Raw genomic sequence first — 27,704 nt, forward strand, 5'->3', positions numbered from 1 at the left:
AGGTTTTTCTAGACACAATTCAATTGTTTCTCATTAGGTTCTTCATATGTATTTTAATTATTTCCGTAATTTTTACTTATTTTATTTTTTTTTTTTGTTTATAGGTAACACCCATTCTGGAACTGGCGATAAGGGAACTCCGGATTTAAGTGAAGATGAGCAGGAACATTTAGATAAGAGCAAGAATCAAGATATCGTTGTGAATATTACTCCTAACAGTAGAATCAGTACCCATATGTTGCAGATAAGACGGAATTTACGTAACAACAAATCTTCCCTTTTCATTCAAAGCTCTTCGAGCAATGAAAATAATCGTGAAATCAACAAACCACGAAAACGAAATGCATCACAAAAAGCATCGAAAACAAACAATGTTGAGGTATCTTCAGGTAAACAGAACATGAAAATGTATGTAAACATTACTCCATCGAGTAGGTTTGGTCGGAATGTTAACATTAAACACAGTAAAAATATGCATAAAGGTAACATTAACAATAATCCTAGTCCGAAGGTCAACAGTCGTATTATTCGTAATATTGACAGTAGTTCTTCAACTAGGAGTTCTAGATCTATGGGTAACAATAATATTGAAAGCAGTTTAAAAAAGAACAAGGATGGTAGTTCAAATAGTGATATTTCTATGAGTGGAACCCCAACTAAAAGTACTAGGAAGAAAAATACAAGTAATAATTTAAAAACTCATATTATAAACAACACAAGAAACGATAAAATTAACAAAAAACACAAAAAGAAAAACGACGATAATAATACAGGTTCAAGTTTGACAACTAGTAATTCTTTTAAAAGCACTAGAAGTCAAAAAGAAAATGTATCATCTAAAGCTTCAAATTCTGAAGTCAGTAATTCTTTGTCTAGCAGTTCGATTAAAAGTAGACGAAATAAACCTATTAATGAGGAATCTTCTGAAACGAAAAATGACAGTAAGTGTTTAACTGATGAAGGTTCCACTGCTAGCAGCCCTTTCAAAAATACTAGAAACAAAGGTAATACTAATAATGATACCACTTCAAAATTGAATAAAGATAAAAAGTCTGGCACAGATGATAGTTCTGTAGTTAGAAGTACCAAAAATAAAGGTCATAGCAGTAATGTGGAGAGTGATGCAACTATTTTGACTAAAAATACGGGACATAAGAGTAACAGCAATAACACTAATTCAAAAACGGATACCAAGTCCATTACTAATAATTCATTTACTACTCCTGTGAGAAGTACAAGACGGAAGGGTCACGATATCGATAGTGCAAATTCCAATGCAAAAAGTCGTAGCAGTACAACTACGAATAGTAGTTCTACAGTTACTAGCCCAACAAGAAGTTCTAAAAACACTGAAAAACAGTCAAAATTTGTAAAGAATAATAGCTTAGACAAAAACAAGAATAAGGAAAATGTAGCAAATAATAGTAAAAGTAATAACTATTTACGTTCTACTAGAAACACACCCCGTGCTCGAAAATCGACAGGATCAGGTAATAATTCAACTAACGAGAAGACCAGGTCTGAAGATACAAAAGGTAAAAGGATTTTATCCTCGGCTAATGAACCACCTCATGCAAATATAAGATCAATTGGCAAAAATCAACAGAAAAATAATAGTATTACTAAAACTACCCCAAATAACAATGTTAATAATACCAATGATAATGGTTCTGATAATGGTTCTACGTCTCTTAGTCCTAGTAGAAGTACAAGAAGAAAGAACAATGAAAAAGTTGCAAACAAATACAATGAAATAATGTCTCAGTTAATTTCAAAAAAGAGAAATTCAAATAACAGTCCTAAAACACCTAATAATTCAAGAAAATCTGAAAGTAGTCCAAACGAAAGTAGTAAAAATTTGTCAAAGAACCAAAACAAAAATGATAAAAAAATAAGTAAGGAATTGTTCCCCACAAACCGAACAACGCGCAATAAAAAAACTTTTCACACAGTGCTTGATTCAGAAACTGATGAAACAAGTTCTGAAACTGTTATACAGAAGCCCAAAAAGATACCCAATGGTAAAAACAATAATGTAACGCTTAAAACAAAGAATAAATCTACGACAGATAGACGTTCTTCAACTGTCAGAAGTATCGTTAGTAAATTCAAAAAAAGAAGATTAACTAACGATAAAATCGGTAAAAAAACGGCAGATTTGATACATGTTAAGTCAGACAGGGATACAGTTAGGAACAAACGGAGACATGCTAGTGATGATAGTTCTGATAGAGTCAGTCCGAAAAGGCTTCGTATACGACATAAAAGGAGTTTAAAACGCAAAACATAGGCAAGGATATCTAAGTACAAAAATTTTAAGTGATTTTAAAATGTATTTATTTTTAATTTATAATGAATTACCGTTTTGGTAATTGCTTATGACACTCTAGATTTTGTGGTTTAAGTAGAATACGCACATATAGCCATAAATCATGGATTTATATTTTCAACAAAGATTTATATTTTCAACAAACAAAAAATTAATATATTATAGAGAACGCGTATAGCTTAACCTTCATCGGACGAATCTCAAAATATTACACAAAAGACGGGCCGGGGTCTGAACGGACCCCATTCTTAAATGGGTGAACTATGCTTATACGAAAAAAAACTGTACCAGTAACACATTATGTTTATAGTATTGAACATTTATGAGACTAAAGCATACACATTACTACAAAATACATTCTACTGCGACGCTAACAGACTAAATAACAACTACATAGTATTTGTACAATGTACAAAATTGTTACATTTTACACATATTTTACTAGTTTTTCTGTCTTTGCCTCTACAACACACATGGCACCGCCCCCTTGTATTTTTTTGTTTGTTCTACTCTGCGCTCAGTAACATTCAAAAGTTCTGGGAATACATCTGCCATATGACGCTTTTTATTCTTTTCGATGTTCTTATTGTTATAACGTCTGAAAACATACATTTCTTTATAAGTTCCTTGCCCAGTACCAAAATATACATTTTACGGTTACTCATCTTGTGCTTTTTCCAATCAGGATATTTTAGTAACCACAATTTATAGGAATTAATACCTGCGACATCAATAAGATGACAGGATATAGCCATCGGCCAACGGTTTATTTTTCTTTGTACCGTATATTCTTTAACTTATCGGTTGTATCGACGGCTCCTTTCGTTTTGTTGTAATGTAGAATAATTTCAGGTTTATAGGAGTGTTCTTCACCAGCCACTTTGTCGTCAACATGCTCACTTGAAAGTAAGATGACTGCAGTTCTTGGTTTTGGAACATTAGAGACTATAACGTTCGATGTTTTCTAAAAGCAAACATACTTGAATAATCTGTTTTATATGATGCTGGTAGAAGCTCCCTTGGAATAAAGGTTTTATTTTTTAGAAGAGTTCCACATAGAGTTATATTGTTCTCCCATAACTTATCCGCAAGTTGTAAACTCGTAAAAAAATTGTCAGTTGTTATTCCAAACCCTCCTTCCAAATGGTCTATCAAGTCTAGGACAACTCTTTGGCCTTGAACTTTTTCTGCCTTAGGACCTTGTTTTCCTAAAAATTAATAGATTTAAAAATTTGCTTGTTTTCTTATTAGCAATTCAAAAACTTAACCCAAATAAATTTGCTTGTTTACAATAAAAGAAGTAGAGCAGTCCACAAGGGCCCATATCTTAATCTGTTTGCTCTGTCAGATTTGCTCTTCATATAAACTCGGAATGGTGCTTTACCTCTAAAAGGCATATATACACACAGATGGTCGCCTGGATTAAGTGATTTCTTACAATTAGAAATAAAAATATCACATACATCTCTTATTGGGACCAGTTTATCTACTGATTTTCGTTCTTGTCTGGTTTCAAAATTGTCAAAACGTATAAACGAAGTTATTTATTTGAACCTATCTCTAGACATAGCAGCTGGTATTATAGGACGGCAGAGCAATATCGTCACACCAAAGCATATCGATCGCCTCTTTCGATCTATGAAAAGCTTCAAGTATAAGCAATACTCCAATATAGGCTTGAATCGCTATAGAATCAATGCAAACATACACTTTAGTTTTATTTGGGTTTCCACTATTCCATTTATCGTAATATGCTTGAGCCTTCCGATTAGTTTCCATTACAATTATGTTTAGAATTTCGTCTGAAAAAAAAAACAAAAGTAAAGCGTTTTTGGATACTTGATATATCATCACTGTAATTTGTAAGTCCTAGGCTAATGGCTAAGAAATTGGCCTTTGCGCGTTTTACTTTTGTGATTTTTGGCAACCTTTACCACTAAATTCCATCTTTAGATACATATACCGGTAAGCTCGGGAGTCATCAACTGTCGGTTCATTTTGCTCTATGCTTTGATCAATAATAAGGCCATTTTCTTTTTCTACCTCTGTTACATTGTCTTCATCTTCATAATCACTTGCTGTATCCTTATTGATATCAAGCTCTGGATCATCACTTTCAAGTAAACGTAAAAGTTCATCTTCACTCAGTTGCTTTCGGCTAGATATAAATGAAACGTATGCACTATATATATATATATATATATATATATATATATATATATATATAATTTTATGCACTATTCATAAATAAGACAAGAAACCAACTGACACTGGAACTCAATATATTTATATTATTTCGTTAAATTTTATCTTCTGTCTTCTCTGTCCTTTTTTTTGGTATTGAATCGTGGACCTTGAACAAAGATATGTGCAGAAAACTGGAAGCATTTGAGAGGTGGCTATATCAGAGAATGCTTAAGATCTCGTGGACTGACCGAGTCACAAATGAGGAGGTCCTCAGAAGAATGAATAAGTACCGAGAGGTACCGACCACCATCAAATGAATGAATCCAGATATGCTCTCCTTCAAGCCATCCTGCAAGGAAAAATATTTGGTAAACGAGGTCCAGGACGAAGAATATCTTGGTTAAAGAACCTCAGAATCTGGTTCAATACAACATCTGTGCAGCTTTCCCACGCTGCTGCAGATAAGATAAAGATTACCATGATGATTGCCAACATTCGTAACGGATAAATTCCCCATTTAAACATGTAAAACCCTTACATAAAACGATAGTACACTCATAGTCGGTACTAATCCGTAAAATCTGTGGGATTTCTACATTATTACAACTTTATTAGAATTCATTTTATACGACATAAAAGGCTGGCCGGGGTATTAGGAGACCCCAGCCTATAAAATTGAAGTTAAAATTTAATCTATCCGTTAAATGTTCTTGTAGGCATAATTTTTTATCTATACAATATATAAACTACAGATAGATGGAAGACTGTCGATTAAAAATTAAGATCTGTAAAGTAACAACCAAAAATTGTGATTTGGGGTCAAAATAGACCCCGGCCAGTTAATAGAATGGAATCAATTATGAAAACGAATATCGATTATGAAAATTTATAACAAAATATCTTATGTCACTATCAGCTACAATTAAAATTGTTTTGAAACTTAACATAGTAAAAATGTTACACAATTATTACTATAACGATTTTATAATAACACTGCTGCATATACACAGCTCCGCAAAATTAACCGGACGCTAAGTTTATTTTAAGTAGAATTAAAAGCGTATTAGAAAAACTTAAATTCCAATAATTTTTTATTATATGTTCGTTAAGAAATCATAAAATAAAAAACAAGTTCCAATTTAACAACAAAACAAAAATGTACAATTTTTTTTTATTCCGGAGTAAGATATTTTTCAAATCGAAATTATAATTATACTTCTAAAATATCTTCTATTTCTTTTTATATAGACATGACTCTGTCTGTTTTTCAATGTGCCTCCAGTAAGTTATCGTTCCATCGTTTTCGTGGTCTTCTAAAATATGGATATTAAAATCGAGTATCTGCTCCTCGAGCTCGAATAACAGATCTCTTGTTTCTGGCATACACTGAATCAAAGCGGCAATCTCGTTTTGCAGTATTTGTTTCCACTCGTTCACCAGCGCCTGTTCTAACGGTACCACAGTTTCAAAATCGCCATAATTTTGCCCAATTACTCATCCCAGATTGTCCCACGCATGCTTTACGGGGTTATGGTCTGGACTTCTATGAGGCTAGAACCTGAATACCAACATCTGTAAAATATTGCTTTGTTACCCTAGCTATGTGCAGTCGAGCATTATCCTGCATCAGGAGAAAATTTTCACCTACAAAATGATATAAGATGCTACATGTTCTTCCAGACATTCTCTAATGTACCTATCAGCACCTAGGCCACCTCCCCAACCATAAAAAGATCTTTATATGCTCATAAAGAAATACCATCCCATAGCATTATACCTCCACCACCAAACTGTACTCTAGACGGAAGCAACATTAAGCATATCACTATTTGGCTACTCTGAGGTGAATATCTCGTAAAACGAGACTCGTCCTTAAACATAAGATTTCTTGAATCTTCCATCACAATCTGCATTAGCAGGAGAGAATTACAAGCGTTGTCTTCGATAAGCTGGGCTTATCAGGGCGTGGTGACACTTTAAATATTGGCTTGTTGTCTACATTTGCTGCTATTCTTTGTCATATGAATGGCTTCATGTAGGGATTTTTCTACCAGAGTCTTCAGTTGGTCTGCCATCGAGTTGGAGATCTAACTCTTGGTCTTCGGTCTTCTACCTTTCCTTCCACTACCAATAATTACATGGCCCTTGTTCTTCTAGATAAGTGGCCAAAGTAAATTAGGTATGCTCGGTTTACTTTTTTTAATAGCCTGTCTTTTATACGAAGCTCTTCCAGAATTGACAGGTTGGTTCTATGTTCTGTCCAGGACACGCGTATGATTCTTCTATAGACCCACATTTCGAAGGCTTTGATCTTACTCCTATCGATTTTTTTGAGAGGCCGTACTTCAGCTGCTTTTGTAGCAATGGGAAAAAATAAGAGCATTGACCAACTTGAGCTTAGTATTCATTGTTAGCATGTACACAACGTGATACATTTTGTTCGCTTAATTGATCTGCGTATGGTATCAGGTGAACCTATGGTACCATGATTATCTACCAGTCTTCTAGTCAAAGCAAACTGTAGCAGTAACTGTCTGCTCTCAAAGCGCTGAAGTCTAAGAAACCGATCTTCCACGGCTTTGTTGCTTTTGGTCTTTCTTATGCAGGTCTTCTCAAGTAATAACCAGTTTCTCGAAATCTTTACAAACCATCGGATATCGTACTTCGCGGAACGCCAAAAATTTCTTCGATATACAGAATAGAACTTTTATCATTATGTTTGATATATTTAACATTATAACAAATACTTTTCTTTTCCGAAAAAGCAGCCAACAATCAAAAAGGACTACAATCAATTGAACAAGCATTATTTTATAAGTGAATATACGATTTATTGAGAGCACAAAAACTTTCTTTTCAGCCACAAAAAATGACTTTTAAAAAAGGAACACAGGTCCGTTCAAAAAATATATAAGGAGAAAACTTTGGAATTTCTTTTCGTGGCACTGTAAGGATGTATTTGGAGACAAGAACGGTGTTTTCTATATCTTTGAGTGTGTCGTCTGTAGGGCGACCATTTCAATGTTGTTATTTCTTAATATTTTGATAGGTACTGGCTCTTGGAGTAGCTTATACTTTCTATATTTAAATAACAGACTCGGATCGTGCATCGTGGGTCCAAGATTTTTCGGATATAGTTCGTTTGATTCTGAGAAGATCCGTTTGTTTGGTTGTTCATTTGCTTTCTGATATTCTCTTATTGGTAATGAGTGTATGGTCAGAAGATCATAAGATTATTTGACTGCCAGTCTTTGCTAGTTCATTTAGCGATAACCAGTGTGCACCACGTGGAGGCGAACTTTGATAACACTTATTCATTTTAAATTAAAATAATTAGATTTTGCACTTTATAGGAATTCAAAAGTATTTCACGAATTATGTCGTTTTCCGGCAATATCGTGAATCGCCTCATTTCTGATCCAAGTGCCCTTAAATTGATCTTAACGTTGTGAAGAACATCATTAATTGAACTGTATCTCCCCACATCGCTTTTCTATGCAAATGTTCTTTGCTGATTTTTATTTAACACAATATTATTTAAATATTATGTTACACTCGCGGACGTAGCAAACAGAATGACATGTATACTTTATGGATTATTGGCGGATTATATATTTTTTATTACCTAACTGTTACGTTAACAACTAATACTACTATTTAAAATAAATACAAACATATTGTATTCAGATTTAAAAAAAACACTACCATATATACCGGACAGGCTATGCATATAACACTATCTATATTTTGTCCTTGAAACCTCATTCAGTATCTTGCAACATTCCATCTATATAACTGGACGTGTTTTCCCATTTCCACCGTTTACACACTTATTTTCTTTGTGCGATTCCGTTTATCATGCTCGATTCTTCGGCTCAGACTACATGTCTTCCGACTATAAAAGGCTTCGTTTGATAATGGTAAAAAATCCTTTTCCACCGAACCAGTACTATTAGCGACATTTTTATTCTTTTTTATTAATTTTATTTTTATTATATTAATATTACTTTTATTTTGTAGTCTTAATTAATGTATTCAAAAACAACAACACAACCTTAAATCATTTATCTGCTAAATATATTTTTTGAATTTTTTAATATGACACGTTTACATAACAAAACTCGTCGTTAGTATTCCTATTTAAAACACATATAATGGAGTTGAAATGAAACATGAACTTTATTATTTACAATCTCAGATATCTTAAAATTTAACCATCAACAAAATATTCAAATTCAGTTTGAAGGACTATGTTTAATAATTTTATAAATTTTTTTAGAAAGTAGAAAACATTTATTGACAAAAAAGATACGAAGTTCTAGAAATATATAAATGATACAATGATAAATATGGTTGTACTTTGTATAAAACCGCATTTCTGTACAAATCTCCCAGAACTGGTACTCCCGTGCAAATTATTTTTATTTAATTATTACATTTATTTTATTTATTCTGTAATATAAACAATTTATTAGAAACTTTATATATTTGTACAGTGTTTTATTGCATTTTATCTGGAAGAAAAAAAGCTTATCTGACTAAGAATTCAAAATTCTACAATCTTGAGTACTGGTTTGGAAGTAAATGTTGCATAGTTTTTAATGTCGTTCTAGATTCAACTTACGAGTATGTTCAAGAGGTACCTATCTCAAAATTCATTAAACTTCTGAGCCTTCGATAGGCTGGTCATGTAGTGAAAATGAAGGCTGAAAGATACCTAGATAGTAAAATGCAGGGCGCAAGAGCAAAAGGAAGGCTACGGAAAAGGCGCGGGGATGAAGTGGCACAGGTTGCGCAAAACTTGCTAGACATGAGAACCTGAAGAAGATCAACAGGGGACTGGCAAGGTTGGAGGCATCTCCGTTCCTCATCCATATCATCCTCCCATCGCTTTCTTGGTCTCCCAATAAGTTGCTTCCCCCCTTCATTCTTGCATTTAACAGTTTTTTGGAAGCCTGTTTTCTTCCATCCTGAATACAATGCACGCTGTAGGCGACCATACTGAGGTGATTCTTTATTATATATTTCATAACTATTTTCTTATTTATAGGTCGCAGTAGTCGCCTCAGTACCTTTCTTTCAAATATGTCCATGCTTTTTACAGATTTTTTTAGTCAATATCCAAGTTTCACATCCATAACTCACTATCAGTCGGATATATAGAGGGTGGTCCTTAAATAATTGTACAAACAGAAACCGTAAATTCTGCACTTTAAAATATTACGATTTAAGCCAACTTGCTTTTATAAAATGTTGATATTAAGAAAGATACAGGGTGTTAAAGTGGAATTTTTTTTTATTTTTTTCTATAACTTTTACGCTTGTACATATATATGTAAAATAAAAATTAATAATTGGATGCTTTTGAGTAGGATAAATTATAAATTTTCTATATACTTTAATGTAACTGATAGAGGGCGCCACATATACCACATGTGTGGCATAAATTTGCGCTTAACTTTTTTGCTCTTTAAGTTAGCCCTATTTGTGTTAAAAAATATTAAAGATACATTATGTTTACAAAGAAAAGGTATACTTGTTAATAACTTCAAAATTCAACCGTTTTCGAGATAATCGCATTTTATAAGTCAGCTGCATAATAATTCTTAGTTGTGATATTTGTGCGGTAAAGCACTGAATACCTGTGGATAAGCACAATTAATAGTTTATTCTTATTAAAACAACTCAAAGATGATAATGTAACATCACAAAATGCTTTTTTATGGCTGCTAAATGTCTTATTGGAGAAAATCTTTCATCTTCTTTAGGTGCCGCGTCCGTATTCAGACGTTAGCCGTCATCATGTTCAATTTCTCTTTTCTATCACTTATTAAGGTTCTATACTGGCGTTGTATTACTTTTTCTCTATTGTAAAATTCTGAGAACCCAAAATATGTGGTTTATGCAAGAATGCAAGATGGTACACCACATTCTAGAGAGAGGGCAGTGAGTACATACTTAAATATAACTTTTCTGAACGTTGAATTGGTCGTGGTAGTCATATTCCTTGGCAACGTGGTAAGATATTATAATTATTTAATTCGTAAAAAATCACAAAAGAATACTTATTATTCTTTACGTAAATTGTTTACCCATTTTTATTAGGACAATTAGAAACTAGAGCACAGGTATTAAATAACACATATTATGTGTCTTGTTTCATAATACTTTTGCTACAAATCTAACCTAAGGACTCAGCATTTTTACAATAACATCATCGTTGGCCTAATAACCGATATTATTATAAATATAGTAAACACAAAGGCCATTTAGTTCAACATAATATTAGTTCGTTAGTAAATCCTAATAGTCCATTTGTTCGAAATGTAATTATAGTTATTCGTAAGCTGTAACGTAATCATATAAATAAGTAATGCCATCGCTACGTTATTCCGTGTGTGTATAAGTAGCCAATAAACGAGATATATCACAGTTTAATACATTAATCAACATCTGCGACAAATAAGATGTAGTTCCATAATATACCATAAAATTTGGATATGTATCCAAAAGAATATATTCATCCGTTATACATTATAGCCACCACGTAGCCCAGAATTTAATCCGCAAGATTTTGGTGTTTGGGACGCATTAAAACAACGTGTCTATAAGAGTCACATAAACATTCGCAACCAACTATGGGAAGGAATAAATACTGCAGCAGTCTCTTTAGAACCAATGATGCTATTTAATATAAGACGATTTTTTATGGAATATATTGACAAATGAATTAAAGAAAATGTTAGACATATCGAACACTTACTTTGACAAAAAGTTATGTTATTTAGTTTAATTATTTCTTAATTTGGTTTGTAAACAAAATGTTTTGATTATGGCTTTAATTTAACATAAAACGTAAATGTTTTATGTAAAATCCTATTATTAATTATCCTGCTGATATATTTATTTTATTTAATATTTCGTTAACTATTAACTTTAGTTAAAGGTATTTTATACCATAATTCAGAAGTATTGATGTTTTTTTCTATTTTTCCTTCGTTACCTGGAGTAATTGCGTTAAATCAGAATTATGCAGCTGATTTGTAAAATGCGATTATCTCGAAAACTGTTGAGTTTTGAAGTTATTAACAGGTATACCCTTTTTTTTAAATAATGTATCTTTAATATTTTTTGTCACAAATACAGGTAACTTGAAGAGCAAAAAAGTTAAGTGTAAATTTATGCCACATATGTGGCGCCCTCTATCATCTCTATCAAAATGTGCATCACATTATAATTTCTCATATGTATTCCTTTCGCTACGGGCGGAATATCGGTTGTGGGCGGTCCGTATACTGTGGCGAGAAAATTTTGCACTTCCCGATCGAGACCGGTCGCTCAGTTTATATTCTTTCAATAGAAGTGGGAGAATCGTTTTTTGTTTAGTCATTTACAATGCATTGCATACTTATTACAAAACAAACTTCAGAAAACGGTATTCCTAAAAAAGTACGGCGCTACAAATTTACGGGACAACCTGAACGATGAAGATTAATTTGCGTAATAATACGACGCTCCCTCATCAAAGCTGCAAATGAAAATCGTACTTGTACGGCAACAGTATCGAAAGGGTTAAAAGTACCCAGTTGTAAATTTTTATACATAAATGTTTAGAAACATGAAAGTTATAGCGAAAAATAAAATTTTAAATTTGCATGTTAGATTATTGCTATCTACAAAACGGTTTATTTAAACCAGTACTATAGTCTACATAAGTTCCAGTATTTAATGAAGTGTTCATTCACAGTGGCACCAATTCGCAGTAACGTTTGAACGACAATAAAGTGCTTTATCAATCCCAGAACGAAAAACTAAGGGGATTAAAACAAAAACTTTGTCTTAGAACTACGTAGCGCCCGCTTAAAATTATATCACATGAGATAGAAAGAATTGCACATGCAAGGCCCGTAATGGCCCTTGCAAACATTCTGCATAAATAATTTAGTTGGTGGTTGTTAATTATATCGTTTCTTATTATGCTATCCTTCGTTGTTGCTTTAAATATTTCTCATAAAAAAATAAACCAATAATAACTGTCAGAAATTTTCTCCGGTTTTGATGTCTTTAAAAATCTATCTTGGTCAAATTGCAGAAGGCAAATTCTCGTCAATATTTTCCAAACAGCTTTTGGACAAAGATAGTATAAGATATAAAAAGTACTGTTAATGGATCAAAATCATAATCCAATGAGCATACATGTGGGATCCTGAAATCCAGAATTATTTGTTGCTTTCCCACATTTATTTTCGTAGTTAATTTCTGTCAAGAACGAAGTTTCTGGTTTCTTTTTACGATTGTAAAATTAATTTTTCTATAAATACAGTATCATTCTACTATATATTGAGCTTCTTGGTAGATCATTAACATACCGATCAATTCCACAGGAGAAAAATTCATTGATGATAACAATATGGATTTAGGAACTAGTTTAAAACATTTCTTTGATCAAGCGAATCCTCCCAAATATATGAACTATTAAAAACTTTACATGTGCCTGCTACATTAGAAATATTGAGTAACTACAAATTATCTAAATACTTCCAGAGTTTTGTTTATAGAAGAAAATAACTGTATTGTTAAGAATTTTTTATCTGTAAGATATTTTTTTTGTATTCTTTTAACCAACTGTATCTCTGCATCTAAGCTCAAAAATTGATGTTCCTATATCAAATTTCATCTATTAGCGAAAACTTCTGGGTAGAGCGGTATTAGTTCTCCAAGAACATACTAATATTTCTTTTTTCGACATTTTTTAAAATATATTTCGCTGCGCCTATAACTAGTCTTGCTTTCGTTACTAGTTAGTTGGTTCAAATCTGAGATATATGACTGCCTGTGCAAAGTTATTATACATTTCAGGTGTTATTTTAAACAATACTATATTTATATCAAATAATGGTTTTGATAATCATCATCATCATACTGCTAAAGGGCTTCGACCTTCTCAAGCTTTCTGCGCCATTCTGCTCTGTCCCTTTCTTGAATTTTCCAGTTGGCAACACCGACCATAGTCGGTCTACCCCGTCTTTTCATTCCCATCCCATCCGTTGATATTTTGATGTTATGTTGTCATAATTGATTTTGACAAAAAATTTTCTTCTTACTTTATTGTATTATATCACATCCAATTTCTACTTCCTACATGTCATATTATGTACTGCGATGATACTTCCTACCCGTACTGCGATGCAATGTGGCCAACAAATCTGATATATTTCCTAAAGTAGACTCCATTCATTGCTATGACGCCTTTAATAATGTCTAACACAGCTGCAGATGAAACTTCAGGATGTCCGTCTTATGTCATTGCATATACAACTATTATACGAGTTAATTTTTGTATGTATAGTATAGTATTGTAAATGGTAAATACAGTAACACTAACGACTCTGAATCTCGAATTTAAAGCTATCCACCGCGACCGGCAGTGATACACATCCCTGCTAGCATCGCCCAAGCGAAATTACGTTGCCATTTACATCGGTTATGCATAATCCTAAAAAAATATAGTTTAAAATTTATATTATTATTAATATGACGCTGATTAGATCAGGTGAATGTTTCATTATCTTTGTATTTATTTATCTAATAATACTGTATTACTCATTTCTTAGGTCCAATGAATCAGCGAGTTATAGTGAGAGCAGTTTCCTATTCAAGTTTCACCCATAACGAATACCGCTACACTTTTGTGGCCGGTGAGATCCCTTGAACTACATCTATTGGTTATTTGATTTCAAGATTGTTTCAACCAATTTAGCTACCCTTTTAAGATGTTTTCAACATTTTTTTTTTTCATTTTCATTCTTTTGTTCTGATTCAGAATTCAATTTTATACTAATATATACTAATACTTATACTAATTGGCGATACCAATATAATATATATATATATATATATATATATATATATATATATATATATATATATATATATATATATATATATATATATATAAAATATTGTGCAATCAAAGAAAAACAATATTTGGACAAATACATTATATTTACCAACACAAAGTCTTACAATACAAAAAAAAAAGAAAACAAAAAACATACACTTTAAACTTATAACAATAAAAAACATTTAGTTATACGATTTTTTTGCATTTCATTTTTTTAAATTCTCCGATGGAATATTAGACAGTGCACCTTCATGACTAAAAACACCAACTGAAAATTGGTCATCTTTCAAAACCAAATCATACAATAAAAAACAGATGTTGCACTGAAATATGACCAAGCCTCCAGCTTTTTTTAAATATATCTATATAATATAAACACTAACTAAAAACTGCTCTAATATTCCATCCGAAAAGAGAAAGGCCTTAATTATTTTTTTGTTTTTCTAATCTAGAATCCTACCTAATATTTCTTAATTCTATGACTTACCTAATTTTTTAAATCTAGAAACTATTCTACACGCTAGAAGCTACCCTTAACTAAATGCTTTCTAGCATACTTTTTACAAATTGGAAGTTACTTCCAACGATGACCAGCTTTCAGAGATTAAAAAATTAGTCGATCTGAAACGACATTTCCCACTGTATTTGACATACAATTTGAGCATTTCACTTCCAAAATTTGATGTAAAATTTGATTGACAAGAAAAGTTTTCTACAATGTGTTTAAACTTTCCGTAATTAGAACAATAAAGTCATCTGATGAGTGTAGGGATTTCATTAAGAAAATATACCACTAAATAGTTTCTATTGCAAAAAAAGTAATTTCATGGTATTTGTTATGGAAATTTTTTTCTTGTTCTCTGTTTACATACAAATTTTGGTACTTTTAGATCTCAAAATTTATTCAAATACAGTTAAAAACGAGACTGCCATTTGTCCAAAAAACTAATTTTTACAGCTCAACTCCGAAAACTGTCGGTAAGATGACTTATTTATAAATAGGTAGTCGCTGATCGAATCTTCGATATTACGGTACTAAAAATAATATACCATCGAATACGGTATCTTGTGTATGAAAATAAAACTGATTCTTTAAATCAGTTGTGTTAGTGTAAACCTTCACAAATAAACGTCAATACTCAATGCAATATTTGGCTTTAGCTGTTTCACTAAACTTTGTTTCATATATCTAGAAAAATGTCAAATTATGTTTTTATCATGTTATTGACAGTGTGAAGTTTATCTCTGTAAACCATAAGTTCAAAAATAGTTTAAAATATTGTTCAAATACATGTATAGCTAAGGCAAGTTGTTCTAGTATTAATAAATGTAAACACTTTGTATATAATTTTAGTTGTACTAAACGTAGACACCAAATATTGTCATTATAAAGTCTATATTTTTGCAAAGCTTGTTAATGATCTAGAAAATACTGTTGTTTTAATAGATTTTGTTTAAAGTAATTTATTATGGAATTAGATTACTGTAGTAAAATTAATTAAAATAAAGCCGGTTTAATTTTATATTTAATTATTACCTACATTACCAAAAGTGTCCTGACAATTATATGATAATTTCGGTTTTTAGTAAAATCTAGTCAATCATATTCAATTATCGCTTTAAAACGTTTTCGGTATATTCCAGATCTCTGTCTCTTATTTCTTCATCTGTACCACATAGTACCACAAGTTCTTCTGGGTTGTCCTTGCCTTCTCTGCTCACGTACTGGAACTAAAATACCTCAATGGTCGACAGAGTCAGACTAATATATTAAAAAGACCCAAGTTGGAATACTTCAGTCACATTATGAGGTACCTTGAAAATATAAACTTTTGCATCTCATCATACAGTGAAAGATCTAAGGTAAAGGTGGTCTTGGAAGAAGGAGAACTTCATGACTTAAAAACTTAATAAAGCAAGGATAGCGAATATGGTAGTCAACATATTACCCAACGATCGATAACGTATTTAAATGCTAGTACAGATTCTTCTTTGAGTACCATGCCCAAATTAGACGTGGGTAGCTTCCATTATTATTTGCCGATATTGTTCTCGATCTTGCACGGCATGTCACAATTCATCTGCTGATAAGCTAGTCCATTGACGAAGGTTCCGGAGTCATGAATATATCTTATTACCAATTCCCCTTTTTCCCTCGATTTTTCCGTTGAGTGTTAACTGTAGTATCCAGTATCTGCTCCCTTTCATTATATGCCCCATATTCAAGTTTTCTCATCTTCGTCAAGTCACCTTCGCCAAGAACTATCCTATTAAAGACTTCTATGTCTGAGATGCGTTGAATCCATGATATTTTGAGCATTCTATGATATGATCACATCTCGAAGTCTTCTAATTTGTTCACCATATTAACCTTCATGATACAGGTTTTCTTAGTACGGATTAGTTTGTAATACTTTTAATGTTTATTAATATGCTTGATGTTATATTGCATGATTGGAGACACACGCTATTTGGACTGGAGAATGGATCTAGTACGTTTCAAATAAGGCCACAAAATTTGTTATTTTAAATCATTCTCACCATTTTAAATATTTGAAGTTGGAAATTTCCCGGCAAAGCACTTTCTTCTATGAGAATGCTGTCTCATACTAATGTTGCAACTAATTATATCGCTTGGAAATGTTGGGAGTGGCTATAAGATTAGAAGAACTTTATAGACGACTAGGTTTGTATATCGCATCACAAATTCTAACATTTCCATTAAATGTAGCAGTAAGTATACGACTATATAAACCCAATCCATCAATAAGAGAATAGTAAGTAATCTTCGAAATGTCACCTTCACCTCAAGTCCAGTTTTTTCTACATACATGTATTTTTAAATTTTATAATTTTTTAACGTTCAAAATGAACGCCAACTTACAATATAATATTCTAACAAAAATTTAATGGTCAAATCCAAAATAAGAAACTCTACAACCAAATATGCCGGGCGATTTTTTTCAAATTCCTAAGACATTTCATACGAAACAAAGCTTAGTGTTTATATATTTTTATCGCGGCTCTTTGTAAACAAGAGCCCATAGTCTCCTAGAACATGTAGCTATGTTACATACAAAAACTTTGGATGGAGGGTGTTAAGAGACACGCTCTGCAATAGCAGTAGTTATAATGTGCCTTTTTTTATTCTACCCTGACCTCCACTTCGTACATCTCTCATCGACATTAATATCTACACGAATTTAAAGAAATAAATACGTTATTTCTGTAATTTTCTAGAAACAGGTGGGTTTTGTTGTTATCTCTCTATTTGTTGCTTCGACAATTTCTCGGTACAATTAATATACGTCATTGGTTCGTAATAACATGAGTATTGCTTATTAACATATTTATGTTATATTTCCCACTTTCGTTAATCAAAAAGTCATAGATGATGTGTTTTAAATAGTACAGTAGGCAAGCGCTGTGATAATACATGTTAATTTAAGAACAAATTGTTAACAATATATTTTATAAAATGACCTAAATTTTAATTCTTTACAAATGTTTTTAAAAAAATGATTCTGTTTTGTGCTTTTGCAGCATCCTTTTCTATTGATTTAAAATTTTTTACTTAAAAAATAGATGATAAAAACATAAAGTAACCTAGAGTGTTCGTCTTGGTTATTTGATAATTCGATAATACTTCCTTCTAATAAATTCCAAATTATGTAGTGTGTTAATTTTTACTTTTTCCTATCAAAATTCCAACCTGTTTCCACAGTCTCTCTCCACAATTTAAAGCACGAAGCAAAACGGTTTCGACCTGAAGGTCGAAACGTACTTCTAAGATTTAAATGTGGTTCCCAACACAGAATTAAAAAAACACAAAACGGTCGCAAGGAAATAACTTCAGTCTTACCTAATTTTGAAAATTGTGTAGATATAATTGGTTAATACTTTTGCTTTCAAAATGTGCAACTTTTTATATAATCTGTTTAATAACCGTTGGTTACCGTAGCTTGTTTAATATTAGAGTATTACTAATTTTGGTATAGTATTTCTAAAAGTACCAATCAAAAATTCGCCATCTGCCATAAAAAAAATGTTTTATAATCCAACTACATTTGCTTTTTTTAGTAATAATTCAAATAACCAAACTGGTGGGTTCTACCAGAAGTAATATTTCACACACTAATAATATAAAGCGTATATCATTTTACTTTCAGTATTAATTATGATATTCTCATTGAATACCGGTTTACTAAGTTACAATAACCTAATCATAAATGTTGTAATTTGCGCTAGTCACTATTTGACTGATCTTTTGGGTTTCACGGTCGGTAATTATCATCAATGGCGCTACAACACTTCGTGAGTCTTTGCCGCGTTTACTATCGCCTTCCATGTTTTTCGGTCTTGTGCCACTAATTCCCATTGTCGCACTCCCATTTTCTCTAGACCTTCTTTGACTGCATCTTTCCACCTTTTTCTAGGCCGCCCTACAGACCTTCTTCCCTCTGGCCTTTCCCAGAACACATTGTTTATAAGGCGATTGTCGTTATTGCGTATCACATGCCTGCCCATCTGAGTCTATTGGCCTTTATATATCTGACTAGATTTTCTTTTCCGAATAGAGACTATCTCGTTATTGTATCTGCCCCTCCATTCGTTTGTCACGCTGTCTCTGCAAGGGCCATATATCATTCGAAGAATTTTACGTTCCCACACCAGCAATTTATTTATTTCTCTTTTTCTCTCTCGTCGTAATTGTCGGTAATTATCCTGTAAACTATTTGAATTTTATATTAAAATTTTTGAAGTAGTTTGTTAATAAAGTATTTTTATTGCAAGCGGTTTTTTAAATTTCAATTACTTTTGGAAACACTATAATACTACATAGATTGTAAATTTTCGCGGGCTAAGTGCCTTAATATTTATAGCAGTAAAATTTATTTCTAACGGATGGCGAAAACGTCGAAGACATTTGTCGATGAAAGGTGCACACACAAAATAAAAATGAAACTGAAGAGAACATTCACAAATCGCCTACAACACATAAACAACTATAAGGTAAAAATTTAGTATCGGTTTTTTAAGAATACACCGAGTTAAAAAAATATATAAAATATTTTTCAGTATATCCCTGTGGACAATCTGAAAAGGCACAATATCTTTCTTATGTGAAGTTTCTTACATCAATTGCCTGACGAAACAGTTATACTTACTGATTTAGATTTTTTATTCAATATTATGTCCTTCTCTTATCCCATTTAACAAGGAAAGTACTTTTAAAAGACGGACGAATTAAATACGTTAACAATAAATAAATTACCTAAAATCTCATCAAAATAAAGCTATTTTATTTTTAAGCCCACATTGTACATAATGTAAATACAATTATGATTGTAATATAATTTAAGATAGCATCATTTATAGTTCACGAAAATGTGACAATACTTAAATTAACTCGATGAAAAAGAATGGGAATGCGAATGAATTGCTTATAGTTAAAAAAATCTTAATGACAACATACAGACTAAGGTAAAATAGAATATATGACGACACATGATCTGAAGAAATGATTATTAACAAGGAGCAAACAACAGGTGATGTTCTAGTTCAAAAAAGGGCGTTATTTATAATGTTATTGAGATTCTAGGACCTCATTTAAACATGGTCCAGCACTCACAGATCCAACGCCATTTTTTCTTATGTAGACAAATATAATCATTGGTAATATTAAAAAAAAAACAAATGATAGAAAGATAAAAACAGCTAAATTTCAAATTTTCCTAAATACCAAGTTTCAATTTGATTGAAAAGTGCTTTAGGCATGTATTTTCACTGATTAGAAAGAAGGCGTATAAACAGAAATTGATTTTGTTTGGTAGTGATGTACAAAGAGCACCACGTTGGTCATTCTTGAACCTGAAGCTATATAAATTCCCATAAATATATTTAGATAAGTTTGAATTGGACAAATTTAACAAATAATTCTCTAAAATTAGCTATAGAAATAAATATGTAGGCTTAAATCAGAATCTAAACGAATAAACCATTTGGTTTCGTCAATATCAGTCCTTTTGGGAACACAAATATAAATCAATAAGTATGTCAGATACCGACCAACATTTTTTATCAAAAGCTATGTCACATCATTATGAAATTATCAAAATTAATGTCCAGTAAATAAACCGGGAATACCTCATTTAATCATCTCTACACACAACTATACACATAAAACTGAAAAAATACAAAAATCACAGCTTCACTTCACCAAGTTCATCTACTGGATTTCTTGTAAATAAATAATACTCAGTCCATTTTAAAAGAATCCCAATAAATATATATTATTTTTTAAAATTATAAATAAATCTAATAAAATAAAACAAAAAATTGCACTGTACATACTCCATCTCTAACATAACTGTACAAAAATTGGGAAACGTTTTAAAACGAAAAAATGATAAATTTTCTGAATAAATAGAGAATATTATTAACAAATATTAAGACATTGGAATGTCGCAACAAATTACACCAGAAACATGTACAAAGAGTTGACAGCAAACCACAAATAATATGATGATGAAACGACTAAATATAGTCATTTAGGATAAAAAGAATGAAATATATATAACATATATTCGTAAGTTCAAAATTATTATTGTCGTTAGAAATGTGCTTTTTTTTTCTATTATATTAACACAAAAGACGCATATACTTGAGAGGCACACACATTTAAGCATTATATAAAACTGCTCTGTAACACGTACTCCTAACATCAAAGATCTTATATACAAAACTTCAAATGTAGTCTAGTTTACTGCAATGTTAAACCTTTGCGGTAGTTGTCATGCATCACATGCCTCTATCCCGAGTCATTGACTTTTCACACAATTTTGCTTATAGGTCGCCGAGCTCCTCATACTTTACAATATCAAATTCTGGTTCCAGTTGTTATCATGCCCCACATCGCACAAATAAAAGTCCATTAACTGGTTATTTAATCATCACCAGACACAATCAGTAACAAATTTTATTTATGCGAAAAAAATTATAAAGGTATTGACTTAAAACTGTAGTTGCTTCTTTAGTAATACTCTATTAATTTTGCCAATGTTGAAATGTGCGCTCATTTTTATTTAGTATGCGACTAATTCGTTTTAATACATTATAGAAATAAATATACTTATTGTTAAAATTCAAGAAATTTATTTATCTTTATAAGTACCAAAAAAATAATAAAACAAATGCAAATAGATTAAAAATTTATGAGAACAATGACGGAAACAAAAATTACTCATTTGGGGTATGCCTATACAAGTTTTAATAAATTTTTTTATTAGACAATGAATTAAAAAGTTTTTTAATCTTACGACATACAATGTTTTTAAGATCATTATTAACACACTTACAAATAATAAAAAAAGTCTCGCATAACAAAAAGTTGTTGAAAAACCACCGCCAATCTCTAAAATATGCATTTCAATATGTTATTGGTATATCGTGTAGTGGTGGGCTTCCTAAATATGCAAACGATATGTGTAGGACATTCTAGAATCAAAGGTGCGCAAAGAAACTTTCAGTATAATCCGAGTTAAACGGGTAATAATTTCATAAATTGTCTTTATGATCATATACAATGTTTATATTGTTGATAGCAACGAAATAATGATTAAATTTGAAAGTCATCTTTTAACTCACGATATATGAACATAAAATTTTCTGCTCATACGGCTTATATATATATATATATATATATATATATATATATATGTGTTCCTAGACCAAGTGATATCATGGTTGTCAGTCACTAAAGCACTCTTGTATAATGTAGGATTACAAATTATAGTAAAACGATTTTTTCGCTTGTTTTTTGAGACATTACCATTATATAATATAATTACCATTTATCAAGGGTTAACATTTTTGAATTGGGTAAAACAATTAACAGAATTGTACCATTCGATATAAATGTGCTTTTAACCTCAAGAAATCTCAATAACATGGAAAATTTATAATTTTTTTAAAGCTATGTAGGTTGCGTCAACTCTTTGTAAAATTTTCATAAGTTCCACCATTATCGTAGTTAAAATAATAAAAAGTTTGCAAGAGTATAAGACTATTTATATTGGCACATACGTAATCAGTAAGACAAAATCTTTTATTTTGGTATTTTTTCAGATCAAATCTTAACATGGATAAAAAGTTATGATTCTAAATTTTTCTTGTGTGTTATAATTTCTGTTTCGCGACATATTAAAAAATCTCAAAAGAATAAAACATCTTGTCTTTTTTCTACCCTCTAAACAAATCTACAAAATGTGTATACTTCGCATTTTTTTGCTTTCAACAATTGTATAACATGTATATGGCAGTCTTTCTTCACACAAAAACTGCAAAGATAATTTTGTAGAATGTACCATTACGAAAATCATAAAATATCAAATCTTATGTTAACATTTGTATTTTTGGGTATCACACGAAATGTTATTCACCATTTTTAGTCAAGACAACGAAAAATATATTTTTGTTACTATTTCCTACTTACTCGTGTGCCAGTTTGAAAAAAAAAATACGCCAATAAACAAATTAGACGAAACTGTATCTAACCACAAAATATATGACACCAGAAGTGACATCCAGATTTTATCGAGTCATTACTTGGTCAAAAGACAAAATTGTTGATTTTAGGTTTGTGCAGGCTGAAAATAAAATTTCATTTCTATACAGCAAATAAGCTTCCTATTGCGAATATGCTTTCTAATACCTAAATGCAAGTCCACAGTGGTCCTGACAGGAGTCTGTATGTTTATTAAAAAACACGGAAAGGAATAGTACTGAACTTTTCGTCTCATGAGAGTGTTTCGTTAAGAAAATAAAAAAATTAATAAAACAGAAACCAAATGCCGGATACAAAGTTGTATTAAGTAAAGGTGACAAAAATATAATTCGATGAATAATTCACAGGTTCTATTTTAAAAACGAAATATCAGCAATAAACAAAATAAAATCAAAAATAGATTTATTTCTTTATTATTTTAACGAACTATCCCTTCTAGTTTTAAAAAGTATCGTACAGGAAACGAATTTCTGACACTGAAAAAGAAATCAGAAAATTGTGTCAAAAAGGACAAAAGGATACCACAACCAACGAACTGTTGTTTGCGTTTCAAAGAATTCCATTAACAGTGTACCCGGTGAAAATCCGTTCATCGCTTGGGCCACAACCAACCGACCATTCAACTAAAATAATTGGACGTTATACTTAGCGGCGATCTACCACCGTTACAGAAAGAAGTAATGAAGTGGCAGCTTGCAAAGTTGCACCGCACCTCTATTTATCATAAGTTATATACCATATAAGTTTTATTTTATTATTCTACGGTGTCAATAATTGCTATAATGACAAAATTTCGAGCTTATAATTGACAACAATCGAGGTAAAGAATAATAACAAAAATAATTTCTTATATAAATATTCAAATAATTAAAATTGAGTATATTACAATATCAAATGCCTTCTAGTCAGTGTAGGTCCATCAAAGTGAAATAAATAACTACCTAGTCACGTTTTTTTCTTTAATTAGTCTTTCCTGTATCCTTCAATAGAACTTGGTTCGTATTTGCGAATTTGAGTATATCTTAAAACAATAGTTTTGTAAATGCCGCAAAGTATAGTTAATATTATTTTAAGATAGATTTTTTAATATAAGGCATTTGTACATAAGACACATAAAACGTGCTAGGGGGTGTTATGTAATCCTACTCGTTTATATATTAAACATCAATTTCATTTCTGCCCTGCTTAGTAAAAACTTTCTATCTGCCATTTTCATGTTATTATTTTAAAACCGTTTCCTCTTCCTCCGAGTTATTGTATTCGTGGAATGCAAGATAGAAAAAAGAGTTTAAGAGACGATCCTAAGAAATATGATGGAACGAGATGGATGACAACAGAAGTGGGAAAACGAGGCATATGATAAACGAGTACAATACGACGATTCTACGATACTCTGGCTTCTGAAAAAAGATGTTTTATATATTTCATATTTTTCTAATTTTTCTATCTGTAGACAATGACTAAATTCGTTCGGTCATCTTGTTAAATTGGTCTGTCTGCAGATATTCAGCTTTAAATACGTAGTCCCTGGAAAATTAATTATATTGGTCACATTAACAAAAAGGGTAAAATTATATCTACGACATAAGCCATTTTAGATATTCTCATATTCATACGAATGGGAAGGGAAAAAAATGCATTTTTTCTTAGCGATGGGGATACTTTTTCTAGGACGTATAAACATGTAGATAGATAGATTCATTCTGTACATATTTTAAGCAAATAATTACTAGACCATCGTATAGTAATTATATGTGTAAATGTTTATCTGAATAAATTAATTTTATATAAAAACAAACTTCAGAGCGAATCGAGAATCCACAATACCCACGTAGCAAGCCTGTTAGCATATTTGTTTATTTCTTTGAGATACATAAGCTCTTCCCTTATTCAATTTCTTTATGTATAACTTTTTGAACGTCCGAATTCCGCTTAAATAATTTTGGATTGGACATACTTAACTACATCAGATCCGATTTGTTCATCACTATAAGTTTCTTAATAATGTAAAGTTGTTTGTTATTTCAGTTTTTTTCACACATCCTTGAAAATAATCTACAAATTGTAATATAAACCTTTAATATTAAGGTTTATACTTGCAGACGAGAATATAATTATTATTATTGTATGATAGTTCTATCAGACAAAGTAAAAATTATAATATGTATATGTATTAATATTACTAAATTAAAAAAAATAGTTCTTCCCACTAAATACAACAAACAACCCTGTGATATGTTAAATATAGATAATTCTTTCTGTTCTCGCGACAGATATGAATGGTTTTACGGACCAGGGCAGATATGTAAACAATTGAATGTACTGACCAGTGTAAGTTGGTAATGATACCTATCCCTGACGCGACATTCGGAAAGATAGCTTTAAAAATTATTACGATAACGATGAAACAGGTCAAAATAAATAAAGTATAAAGATTGTGTATAAAATAAATATATATAACGACAATTTTTTAGTGGAAGTAAAATTTTATAGATGTTGATTTAGGAAGAATTAATTTGATTATGAGCAGTATCTTTTACATGTAGTGTTTAAAACAACTACCTATATGTCTATGTAGATCTTCATCAAAAAATAAAATACTAATTTTACCTATTCTAAGCCATTTTGGCTAGGGAAGATCAATACACATTTCACTGCTGTATGTAGAAAAGTCGTTTTTTTTTTCATTCAATATTACTTTTTACAATGTGTAAAACTATGTAGTTACTATCCTAGTTTTCTCCTACGTTTTGGAAAAAGACCTGTGCTAGAAAATGCTCTGTCTAAAAAACATTATGTACAGTTGTTCTTAAGTCTAAATATCTTGTCAAAAACACAATTGCTACACACATCCTAAAATCCAACGAGACGGTAGGCATGTATACTTTGACGTGTTTACATTAAAAAATATGTTTATGTATATACTCGGTATCTTGATGTAAATAAATGCATATTTTTTAAACAATAATAAAATACATTTTGTTAAAATTGCATTCTACAAGTTAATCCAAACTAAACAAGAACAGGATAAATTTTCTTTATAGTTTTTACCAACTGATCTCATCTTCTAAAAATAATGTAACGATATTAAAAACATACTATGTCCGGTGGATTTACTGGAGTGAATTATCTCATCGATTTTAACTACACATTATCAAAATTTTGCAGTTATATCGAGTATTAAGGTATTAAGAATTGTTACACAGGAAATGAAATAATACAAGGGAAAGTCATCCAGTACGAAAAAGAAACTGTAACGGCTAATATGGTTAAGAGTTGATTATTCGAAGTTTCATGACTAGAGATAATGACCAGGAGTTATATGAAGCCACATTTACCAGAAACACATTAATATGGTTCTATGATAAGTAATAATGATTTATTAGCTCTCCAGATAGATAAGTATATACGAAAACATTAAAAATAAGTACCAAGAGAATAAAAAAATAAATTTTTGACTGGCCGTGTGCACCAATCTGGTATACCATTTATATTAAGTACTGAAACAACTGTAGCACTTAGTCGATTGGCATTCATAGATGTGTAGTACCAATTGCATCGAAATACTTGTTAAATTCAGGCGCATTTTCCCAACACAGATATAAGTTCAGAAGACATATTTTTAATACAATTTTAGTTGTCAAACTAGGAACATACTGTATCAAAAATATCTACTTTACACATAGTTCAGTCCTTTTTTTGTATCGTGTAACAATAAATTTTTTGTAAACAAAAATTAGGAGCTGTGTAATATTATCGTGAAAATTGCTAATACAAAACTAAAAGTTGTTTTTAGTTATGAATTGCTTGTAAAAAGTTTCTTGTACAGTTTTTTAGTTGGTATGCTTATTATGACATCAAAATACAACAGAAAAATTTTAAATAAAAAAGGTACTATAAAATATGTACATTTGTCTACACACAGCATTAGTAAAGTTAATCTTGACGCTTGAAACGAAAATAGACACAGAATTTATGACATATTAGTTGCTTTCTGTTTTCAAATTGTGAGCTTATCATTACTATTATCGAGTGGAATCGTAACAATATCTTCACTTCTTAATTCTCAGACAAGTGAGAACTAACTACATACAAACAACTCATATATGGTATAATGTTTAAATTTCCATGTATTTTCTTACCAAATGTTGATTTTACTAATTTTTTGGTCTGTACTCAATTGTTATTTATGCCAACTTTTAGTTTTTGTAATCATTTTCAAGTAATATTACCTCCCCGAACATTCAAATGACTCAGCAGTAAAATAACTATCGTACAACTCAGTCGCAATTTTTAAACACGACTTCTCAGACCGATTCAAAAATTGCCAAAACTCTATATTCATAAATTAACTACTCTATTATAAATCAGGCATTCTTAATGCCTTCATCTTTCTAAAAAATTAAAGATTTGCAGCAATTTTCAAATGGGATGTCACAAAAAAGTTCCAAAACAACAATTGGATAAAAATTACTTGGGGGGCCCTTGGTACGCTTGGTATGGATCTTCTGGACTTGCTGCGTTGGAAGTGTGTTCAGAATCGACTGGAACAGCGTGTACTATTGATGGGTAGTACGAATATTGAGGGGAGATGTATGATCCCGTACTTATCTGCATTGCTCCCATTTGTGTTGTGAGCTAAAAATAATACATATATACATAAACCAAAATCAATAATAATACTTTTTGATACATAGTCCAGTTACAGTGGCATGTTC

The 27,704-nt window shown here is 31.1% G+C and overlaps 2 protein-coding genes across 14 annotated transcripts in view; one reads left to right on the forward strand and one right to left on the reverse strand.

Annotated features, from left to right (window-relative positions):
* LOC140437304 (condensin complex subunit 3-like) overlaps positions 1 to 23,442 on the forward strand; it is a 58,149-nt gene extending 34,707 nt beyond the window's left edge. The window contains exons 13-14 of one of the 3 annotated variants that reach the window (XM_072526749.1): positions 105 to 389; positions 8,796 to 23,442. In XM_072526749.1, the coding sequence (XP_072382850.1) occupies positions 105 to 389; positions 8,796 to 8,848 (338 nt within the window). In that variant the 3' untranslated portion in view covers positions 8,849 to 23,442. Of the gene's footprint in view, positions 1 to 104 lie in introns of all 3 variants that reach the window. The other 2 variants (XM_072526748.1, XM_072526747.1) reach the window with 2 other exon arrangements.
* shep (RNA binding motif single stranded interacting protein alan shepard) overlaps positions 21,553 to 27,704 on the reverse strand; it is a 327,333-nt gene continuing 321,181 nt past the window's right edge. For all 11 annotated transcript variants that reach the window (XM_072526760.1, XM_072526759.1, XM_072526758.1 and 8 more), the window contains one exon: positions 21,553 to 27,624. In XM_072526760.1, coding sequence (XP_072382861.1) covers positions 27,457 to 27,624 — 168 coding nt within the window. In that variant the 3' untranslated portion in view covers positions 21,553 to 27,456. The remainder of the gene's footprint in view (positions 27,625 to 27,704) is intronic.

This window comes from Diabrotica undecimpunctata, chromosome 3 (assembly GCF_040954645.1).
Source record: "Diabrotica undecimpunctata isolate CICGRU chromosome 3, icDiaUnde3, whole genome shotgun sequence".
Taxonomy (NCBI): domain Eukaryota; kingdom Metazoa; phylum Arthropoda; class Insecta; order Coleoptera; family Chrysomelidae; genus Diabrotica; species Diabrotica undecimpunctata.